The sequence below is a fragment of the Pundamilia nyererei genome, unplaced genomic scaffold (assembly GCF_000239375.1).
Source record: "Pundamilia nyererei isolate P.nyererei 1_Seehausen unplaced genomic scaffold, PunNye1.0 scaffold00395, whole genome shotgun sequence".
Classification (NCBI taxonomy): domain Eukaryota; kingdom Metazoa; phylum Chordata; class Actinopteri; order Cichliformes; family Cichlidae; genus Pundamilia; species Pundamilia nyererei.
The window spans coordinates 346,073-356,057 of record NW_005187796.1 but is presented as its reverse complement, the minus strand read 5'-3'; the positions used below and the strand labels follow the sequence as shown (position 1 = coordinate 356,057).

Sequence of the window (9,985 nt, the reverse complement as noted above, 5' to 3'; positions counted from 1 at the left end):
GTTATGTACTTAACAATTTTCCCTTTACACAAAAAAATAAATGAAATAAGATGATTTAAACTTTAAAAAAAAAACGTATTGACGAGAACTATACACTGACACTGACTACTTCAGCCCAACTGAATTAGACGGTAACATAAAAAAATAAATACATACATAAAAACACTCGATATAATTAATGTTCTCAGTCTGATTTATGAATGTTACGTGATTACTAACACGCAAAACAGACACATCACCTGTCGGGGCGCTGTTTGGGTTCAATTTGAGTGTAGGAACACTCGACGTCGTCAGGACTTAAGCGTTCCCATTTTAGCGGCCATGTTTAGCATATGCGTGTATTTCTGTTTGCAGTTTCCAGCAGCAATGTGAATTGAATGTGACTAATTCAATTTGCACTAAATAAAGAAGAATTGAAGTGTTACTGAATATTTTGAAGTCAATTTATTTGAGTACACACTGTTCATATTTATGATCTCTGTAATTATGAGAAAACCTATTACATTTATCTTCAGTGAATTATTTGCTCCAAGCCAAGGGCATTTGTTTTGGGGATTTGTTTTGTTTTATTTTTTTAAACCCTGCTCCACAAATAGCCTGCATATCTGTTTGATTCACTTTAGGGAGCAAAGTGCTCTCTGAGGGCAGTAATTTATCTCTATTGCTAATTTTTAACTGTTACTTCATATTAAATATATTGACTGATTTCCCCAGATAGCCATGAGAAGAATATAATGTGTGTGTTTTTGTTTTTAAAGATTGTTTCTCACATAAATAACTGTGAATGTGAGACTGTAGCCTCCATAGGGGGTCATTGGACTCTGAGCACACAACCAGGAAGCAGCATGACTCCTCAAGAAAGAGTACTGCTGTTGAGCTATTTGAATTTCTTGATCTTTTTAACAATGACTCCTATTGAACTGTCACTTTGCCTAAACGAGACATCCATGACCATTTGACCCTTAAATCACACTGCTTGCTAGAAAGACACATAAACACAACCAACCAAATCTAAAAATGTTTCCATGCTGTTTGGTGTTTTCAGTTATGGATTATTTTTTCTGTCTCTTTATTCCCCACATTTTTATTGCAGGAAGCAGCTGAACTTACTTGGAGATTGGTTGAAAATATGAAGGCCAAAACACGCTGCAGTTTCACATGAGGAAAGTGCAGGGCTGCAGGATGATTAACAAGATGGGAGCAGGAAAATGCTGATATCCTACACAACAATTAAAAAATGTCGCTTTTCCTGATGAATTATTGACAGTCTTCTATGCAAAGTGATTCAGAAAACAAAACTAAAGATCTCTTGGAACTGCTGGTCGGGAACCACCAAACTAGAAGATTTAACCCTCTCAAGGCAGGCGTTGCAGATTTGCAACAGTTAAACACTAACAACCTGATTACCCCACATACATATTTTATGAGTTTTTTTTACTCAGAAGTACCACTGCAGGACGTGGTTGTGCATTAGCAACTAAAACTTAATTTGAGCCTGAGAGGGTTAATAAACCTGTGCTTGAAGCTGCCTTGCAGGCCTTGTGCTCGGACCTCAAACACTAAGATGATGTAAACAAATGTTTAATCGTGTGAATACATATCAAACATATTTAACAAACATCTTTTGTTGAACATACAGTAAAAAGTCGTGTATATATCTATATATATATATATATACATATGAAATGCTGCAAAGCGAGATGACAAGGCATAGAAAATATACATGGTTGTTGTGCAGTCCCTCTATGCTTTAGCAATGAACACAAAATTCTAATGATGTAAAACATCTAAGAAGAAACAAACCTTACTAAAAACCTGAGTTTCACATTAAAGCAAGAACGGTTTCAAGTATCAACTTGTTACCACTACAGGAGAGCAACAGTGTGAAATGCAGCTACAAAAGACATGATTTGGTTCGAAAATTGTTCTGAAATGTTCAGAAAATGAGGATTTCTGCCATCAGTAACAGATAAATACTTTGAGACTTGTGAATAATTACTCAGACACAATATCTTCCCGTACGTAGTTATTTGACAGTGCACACACACACACACACACACAGGAAAAAATAAAAAACAACAACAAAAACTGTCAGGCAGAAAGAAATGATTACACTTACGCTTGATACACTTTGTTACAGTACAAAAATCATATTTTAAAAATCAACTTTTTAGCTCAACTTTATACAAAACAGTTTCTCCATCTTGTGCTCCACCAGGAAAGAGCACTTTGGACTTCCTGTACAGCGCTCAAGCTTGACCTGCTTGCATTTCTATGCCAAAACACTTACAGCCTTCCAGTCATTGTATGTCTTGTGTGTATTTAATGGGTTTGACTGTCCAAGCATAATACAATCATATAAACACATCAGTGTTCAAGCTGAGACTAACTAGCTTGAATGTCCTGCCGCATACTGACAAACACAAATGAGAGAGAACTAACTCCTCGGTAACCGTTTCGTCTTGATCTACAGCCTGCGCTGTAAAAAATGAGAGTCATCATTTAAATAGGAAGTGTACCCGCTCTGCAAAAATGATATTGTTACCTAAAAGATTATAAATGAGGTGTTTAATGACTTCAGAAAACTGGGCTTCTCCAATATTTCCACGTTAATTTACATAAACTAACTAGGGCGCCCCTGTTGATCAGTACCCATCAATAATGCTCATGACTTCCTACATTCACTACTGGCATGCACAAAACTAAACCCGACAGTCTGTAAGAGATGCAGTCATTCAGAAGCTTTTATTGCCTTGTTAGAAATTACGCAGCGAGACGTTCACTGCCAGTACCTGAACTAACCTTCCACGTCTTTTGTGCAGAGCAGCCACCCTGAAAACCTGACCAGGGAAAGAAAAAAATAAGCCAGACAGTAAATAATAAAATAAAATAAAAACAAAACCTATAGTGTACATCCGTGTGTATCTGTAGAGGTAAGTTAATAAAGACTGACAAATTATGGCATCCAGTTATTCAAAATAAGGCAAAAAGGACATAAACAAAAACACAATGACCTATGATCAGATATCTGACACTAATTACAGCTATGTAAATGTTGACTTCATGTACTAAGATTAACTTCATGTACTTTGTAAAGAAGACGCCGATTTCAAGTTAAAACAGTCCACTGGGGGAGTTTTACTACGATTCAGAATTGCTTCTTTTTTTTTATTTTTTATCATTTTTCCTTTAAGTGTTTAGACTTTTGCTAAAAATTTCCCCCAAATTCACAGCCGCTCAAATGCTGCTTCAAAGTGTTTTCCACAAATCCTGAAGCTCTGACGGTGAAATCCTCGGCACTTCCATTTTTCAGGTTTCTAACAACGCCTCAGAATTCACAAGACGTAAGGCTAACATGATCTCAGTGTCCTCGTTAGTAGCTACAACCGTGGCTCGTGTGGACTTCACTGCATCCTATCACTGCAGAATAATGCTTGTTTGTGTGTGTTTGGTTGACAGTGATCAAACAGACGTTCATCCTCTACTGCTTGGTCTGCTTCAGCTTCTCGATGTGATGACAGAGCTTTAGCGCAGGGCCCAGCTTCAGACCCATGTACTTCATAATGACGTCACTGCGCAGCAGCATCAGTGCCTTCCCATCAATCTCCTGTAGGGATAAGAGGATGTTTTCAGCTTGGTACGTACTTCATACTTTCTCTAAAACCGTCTAATAAAAATGTTAATGACTTTAACCAGACAACTTCCTTTAGCACAGCAAAGTAATGTATTGTGTATACTACTGTAGACCACAAGAGGAAGATCAGAGGTCGTCTTCGTCCATAATGTATGTTACTTAACATTTCAGTGCATGGCTGTTTGTTGAATTAAAATAAAATGAATTTTTATAAAAAAAGAGTGAGGTTAATTTAAATGAAATACTCACGTGTTTCCTGAACAGTTCCACATGCGGCCCGAGAGTGTGGGGATCGGCTTCTTGGACAAACCGTATGACATCATCAACCGACCAGGAGGAAGCGCCGTTTCCGGAAGCATCTTTGTCCTGTTTCATGTGGTCTGGACCTGTTGTTGAGCTAGCTGCTGCGAAGAATGAGAGCAAAAGGAAGGAAAAACAAATGAAGAATTATCAGAAAGGAAAGAAATGATCCCTGCAATACTTTGATGTTAGGGTGAGCTGTTAACACGGCCTTGATATTTGTCTCAAAATTTGTATAAAAAAAAAAAAATTGGGTTCACAATAAAAGTAAAAGGGGAAACAAAACCCACGAGGCGAATATTTGTCTGTGTAGTGGTTAAAGAAAAACCTGGTGTGTCTGTGACTGTGTGTAATTAATCCTACCCTCCACTCGTCTGTGTGCACACACTGGGCCAGGTTCAGTGGGGTTGGAGCTGACTCGTCGGAGAGGCGGCGGCGTCTGTGCGTGTCCGGGGTAATACGGACGCTCCCTCTTAGCTGCTCTGTAGTCTGGCGTGTTGTGAAGAGGGCGGGGGCTCGGAGTGGGATCCTTAGAGGGATCGTTGTTAGGCAGGCTGTTCTCAGCAACACACAGTGGTTCTGTTTCAATAAAGAAAGAGGAGGAGATTAAGACTTCATGAGTGCAAGAAGAAAACTGGGGGAAAAAGCACGATGTACACAATGACACGTTGACAGACTCATTAAACAGCAGCGTGTCTAAAACTTTAAACTACAACACACCACACTCCATCAAAGCTTGTAATAAATTTGAAAGCTTAAAAGCTCACAACCTTTAATCTTTCTCTTTAAAAAAAATAAAAAAAATTAAAGCTCTTCACTTTTACAGTCAGTACATGCACACATTTCCCCCACCTGACTTGGCCCTATTGTAGAAGCGAGAGTTGTTGGTGTAGGGGCTGAAAGGCTGCGAGCTGAAGAGACTGTCACTCTCCAGATGTTGGCACATGTTCTCCAGGAACCGCAGCACAGAAGAAGCACTGGAGGCAGAGGGCAGCTTCACATAGCGGATACCATGCTCTGACCGCACTGGAGGCAAAACATGGCAGCTATTAGTTTGCATCTGAGTGTGCGCGCACACACAAACACACACACACACACACACACACCACACAATATGCATTCACAGCTAAAGAAAACAGCATTCACATTCACATTCACAGCTAAAGAAAACAGCAGATGGTTTTGGGTTAGCAGCACTCTCCATTTATAAACCTGCATATTTCACCCCATCCCACACGGCACAACACCCTCCCATCCAAGCCAAGCCTGCACAAATCCACAAATTAAAACCCCTCTCCCCACCCAACCTCTCCCATAGCCTTCTCGATCCGACCCCCCGAGGGAGACTCAATCCCAAACCAGGTTAGACACACATGTCACTTCTTATTACAGACACAGTGCTCACATCAGCTGCTGCCACAGGCACCATCTTTTATTCCACCTCTCTCCTGCCTCTCTCTCTCTCACACACACACACACACACACACACACACACACACACACACACACACACACACACACACACACACACACACACACACACAGAGTACATTCACATGTGTTTAAACCAAGTTCACTGGGCTGATTGCCCATCTAGGACGCACAGTGTTGGAAACTCGAAATTAAAAGTCGCTGTTTTATAAGATGTGATAATGATTGTGAAAATATGCTCTTGACAATTAAATACTTAACCATCATTTTTTGTCACTTTTTGTAACAATTACAGAAAAAGGACAAAGCATTTTACTCAAATACATGTTAGATGTGTCATCATCCTTCATTGATATCGATTATTAGATATTATATTGTTCACATATTATTCCATGGTGTTCTCCCGATTTACCTCTAATGACTTCTCCTCCTGTATGGGACTGGCTCTGCAGAAATGACAGCAGTACAGAGGGCTGGTATGTGCAGTCGACGCAGGCCTGAACAGCCTGCTGAAGCACTGCGTTGACTGGAGCTGGACCGAAGTGGTCTGGGAGTTGCTGCACCAGTTTTCGATCAAGATGCGGGCCGTAGTCACCGTGCTTGTTCACATAGACACACACTGAGATGGCACAAATACAGGAAACATTTGCAAAGAACACAAAAGAATTAGACTTAAGAAAAAAAAACAGATAGCAGAATACAAATTTTAATTGGAGTTTGATCGAGGCTGTTGTTACTAAAACTTAAATCGACAATTTATATATAGACTTTAATTTAAAACAGATACATTCGTTTCTACTCCGTAGCACATTATGATTGGCATGTTTTGACAATCTGCAGTCTCTCATGTACACAATCCTTGATTTAGTCATTTGTAGGAACCCATTTGAGTTGGTTAAAGCTCTACACGTACAAACTGCAGACAGACATGCCCCAAAGCTGCTTTAGCATTGCATTAGTTGAAGGCTCAAGGGCATTGTAATTAGTTGAAGGCTCAAGGGCATTGTAATCCTGAAAAGTGAACCACTGATTCACTCTGTTTTTTCCAAGAATTTCTCTGTATTTGGTTGGATTTTCCTTCCCTTAGTTCCATAGTCCCCTCTTAGCATGCTGAAGCATGCTTCCTCTGAAGGGATGGTAACCAGATTAACCAGGTGATGAGTAATGGCTATGGTTTGTAGAAACAGAGAAGAGGTTTTTGGCAAAACTTCGTAATATTCAAGGTGCATGGCAAAGGAGCATAAAGTCTGAAGTGGTTCTGTTGTATAAAGAACAACGTGACTACCTTCATCAGGGCCAAATAATTTTTCCATTGGTGGCTCATCAGAGAATACTCTTCCTCTTACTTACATCTTCCTCTTCTTTGTTATGTCCTTTTAGTGCCATTTGGTCCAATTTAAAAAAAAAATCATGAGAATAGATAATTCATGCTACAATCCATCAAAACCCCAACATACTCTAATCTCTGTAAACAGCGTAAATGTAATCAGTTCTGCTCATTTCAAGCTTCTTCCATTTCGCACAAACCAGGTTAGACCCATTTCGGGTTTCTGTTAGAAGTATGATAGGGAAAGAAAAACAATCACAATTTCATCTAATTCATGTTAACGTCTACAAAAATAAAGCACACAAAATCATTTGATCAACCTTCCTATAAATATTTAGTATTGAGGCATTAAAATCTGTTTTGGTTTGGGGGGGTTTTACCTGTGCAAACTACATTTGTGCTGTTGTTAAGGTTGTTGTTGTCCGCTGAGACGTGGCTGATACTCAATCTGGTCTCTGGAGGTGGAGCTGTAACTGATGACGCCCCCAGGGACTGTACCACCCGAGGCTTCTTCTGAACCAAAAAACAAACAAAGCCTTTCTCAGTAAATCTCAGTAACCTACAAAGGCTGTTAGATAATCATTTATTAACTGTCTCTTTTAACTCTTCTTCACATGGATGGCACTGCATACAGTGGCTTTTAAAGTAAGGACATTTTTACTTATACTTTCTTTCTTTTTTTTATCAGTAATCAACTTTTGACTATTTTCTCTTTCTCTAAACCATTTCTGACATGGCAGAGTCACTGGCCAAGAGACTGTGGCTCTGGTGACATCTCACCTTGTTCTTAGGCTTAGGTCCTCTCTTCTTGTGTGGTCTGGGGGCCAGTTGAGTCTCAGTGCTAGTTCTGGCCGGGCTTTGTGACGCTCCATTTACCGCTGCTGCTGCTGCAGCTTCTGCCGCCGCTTTCAATAAAGCGATAGTCTGGGATTTGGGACGACGACCGCGGACACCCTTGCGTACAGGGAGGGGAGGCAAGGGGTTTGGCAGTCGGTACGAGGTCTGCATGGAGGAGGAGTTAAAAGACGAGCGACGTGTAGATGAGGTGGAAGAAACAGGTGCAAGCAGGGCACCAGGGAGGGTAACTGGAATAAAAGAGGATATGGAGAGACAGACTAAGTACATGGAAAAGATCTGAGAGATATAAGAAATCAAGATACTTCTCATTACTAAAAAGATGGCATTCTAAAAGCTATTGGGCTGCAATTAGTTGCATCTCTTTCAGTTAACTTTTAACCCCGTAAAGCCTGAAATATGAAATAATTACTAGAATATCCTAACCTTTTAAAATTGTGTTTATTGAACCTTCTGACCTTTGAAAAAAATGAAGTGAAATAATAATCAGCATATGTGACTTTTTGTGCACATTTTTGTGCAATTCATTGTTTACAGTAGTTTGTGATGCATTAACAGCACAGTCTCTTATTGGATGCGTCAGGTTTTTTAAGGGGAAAGAAAAAAATCACACTGATGATGTAGAGGTGTCAAAAACTCATGTATCAGATGAGCTCCGTTTGGAATTACAAGGTTAACAAAGTCATCTTTATTCAGATTACTTGTGAAAAAAAGGAAAAGCATCAAATAAGAAGCTAGAACCAGCAGATTTACGGATTTTGTTTGTTGCTTAATTAGAATGATTATTTAATTATCAAAATATTTGCAGATTGACTTTTATTCAGCTGGCCAGCTAATTATTCAATAACTGATGGTGCTTTACACACAGCAGCGCCCTAATCATATTTACTCTCCACCCATACAGAGGCTTTAAATTAAGATGTGCAGAGAATCCACTTTGCTGTAGGTCGTTGAGCCAAAGCGTGGAAAGCAAAAGTTAAAAGAAACACAAAAGCCGCGGGAAATGAATAACTGAGTCCTGCAGAGGAGATTTGTTTTGATTTTTCAGAGTCCCCTGGGATTGACAGGTCCTTTGTCTTCGGCTCCTCCCCGTTCTGAAATCAAAGTCAAAAGTCACGAGTCTCCAGAGAACCGCCTGAGTTTCCATTTTCATTTCAGTTTCACTTTTCAAACTAACAGAGAATTGTATGATTCTTTGTTATTTTGTGAGTTGGGACCATAATCTTTTGGCTACTTTCTCAAAAAAAAAGAAAAAAACAAACAAAAATAACAAACGCAACGATACATCTAACCTATATCTGAAATATTAACCTTAGGGGAAAAATAATTAGCAAAGAATACTATATTAATAAAAATAAGACATATATAAATATACAGTTGTAATGTTTAAGGTTTTCAATGGCTTTTCTTATTACTTAAGGATGTTGTCAGATGTTGTGTAAACTGTAAAAACTAGCCACTGACATCAGTATTGTGAAATGTTAGTACTGCACACAGGCTGACATCCAGCAGTGTGGGATAAGCTGGGGTTACGTATACGTGCTTCCCCAGAACAGAGACTCATGATCGGTCCTTCATCCCTTATGTCAAAATAAAAGACTCCACCTCCTCCAACCCAAAACAAATGAAAAAGAAATGTTGAAAAACAATCTTAACAACTCATATACAATTTCCAACTTAAAACGCTTTATTTGAATATACCTGAAAGAAATAACAGGTACTTTAAATTCCAATCAGCAGGTGTTAAAATAGTAATAAAGTGACAAGGAAGTGAGAAGAAAGGTAACAGCCCCTGGTACACAAAAATATGACTATGCAGTGGCACCAGCAGCCCTTTTTCATTTTTCATTAGCCTCAGCATGACACTGTGATAAAATCATATAATTATCAGAGTAAATGTGTGAAAGAAATGTAGCCAGATAACAGAAAAAGAAAGAAAGAAAGAAAGAAAGAAAGAAAGAAAGAAAGAAAGAAAGAAAGAAAGAAAGAAAGAAAGAAAGAAAGAACATCTCCTATTTCAATACAAATGTATAGCTTAGTGAGAGCAGGGGCTTGAGAGTGCATGTTAAAGCTCTCAAGGGGCGAAAGCTTTCATTAGAGCCCTTGACTGAAGCAATATGGAGCGACTATGGAAGGTCTACGGTATTCTCTGAGGGGCCAGTCTGGGCGCCCTGAAAGCTGCTTAATTGGGAAATGACTGAAAGTGGGCGTAGAAGAGAGCAGTGTCTTATTTCAGGGGGCGAAGGCTCACTTGCTCACCAGGAGCGGTCACACAAAGCGAGCTCAGAGAGCGGCGGCGATACCAACCTGCACGCACAGCGGTACGTTCATTCACACTGAACTCAGAGTAGAAACCCTACAAAGGCAGATCAAAATATCTTTGCAGGGTACCAGTCAGTATCAGCGGGTTTAATTCACCGTAGGGAATCTCGGTTGGG

General features: G+C 39.5%; 1 protein-coding gene across 2 annotated transcripts in view; it reads right to left on the bottom strand.

Moving 5' to 3' along the window:
• Nucleotides 1–1,592: 1,592 nt before the first annotated feature.
• The window catches only part of LOC102216215 (polycomb protein SCMH1-like), a 26,836-nt gene continuing 18,443 nt past the window's right edge, over nucleotides 1,593–9,985 (bottom strand). For both annotated transcript variants that reach the window (XM_005753054.1, XM_005753053.1), the window contains exons 8-14: nucleotides 7,473–7,777; nucleotides 7,073–7,205; nucleotides 5,778–5,984; nucleotides 4,787–4,960; nucleotides 4,298–4,513; nucleotides 3,884–4,038; nucleotides 1,593–3,607 (exon numbers count right to left, since the gene is read on the bottom strand). In XM_005753054.1, coding sequence (XP_005753111.1) covers nucleotides 3,482–3,607; nucleotides 3,884–4,038; nucleotides 4,298–4,513; nucleotides 4,787–4,960; nucleotides 5,778–5,984; nucleotides 7,073–7,205; nucleotides 7,473–7,777 — 1,316 coding nt within the window. In that variant the 3' untranslated portion in view covers nucleotides 1,593–3,481. The remainder of the gene's footprint in view (nucleotides 3,608–3,883; nucleotides 4,039–4,297; nucleotides 4,514–4,786; nucleotides 4,961–5,777; nucleotides 5,985–7,072; nucleotides 7,206–7,472; nucleotides 7,778–9,985) is intronic.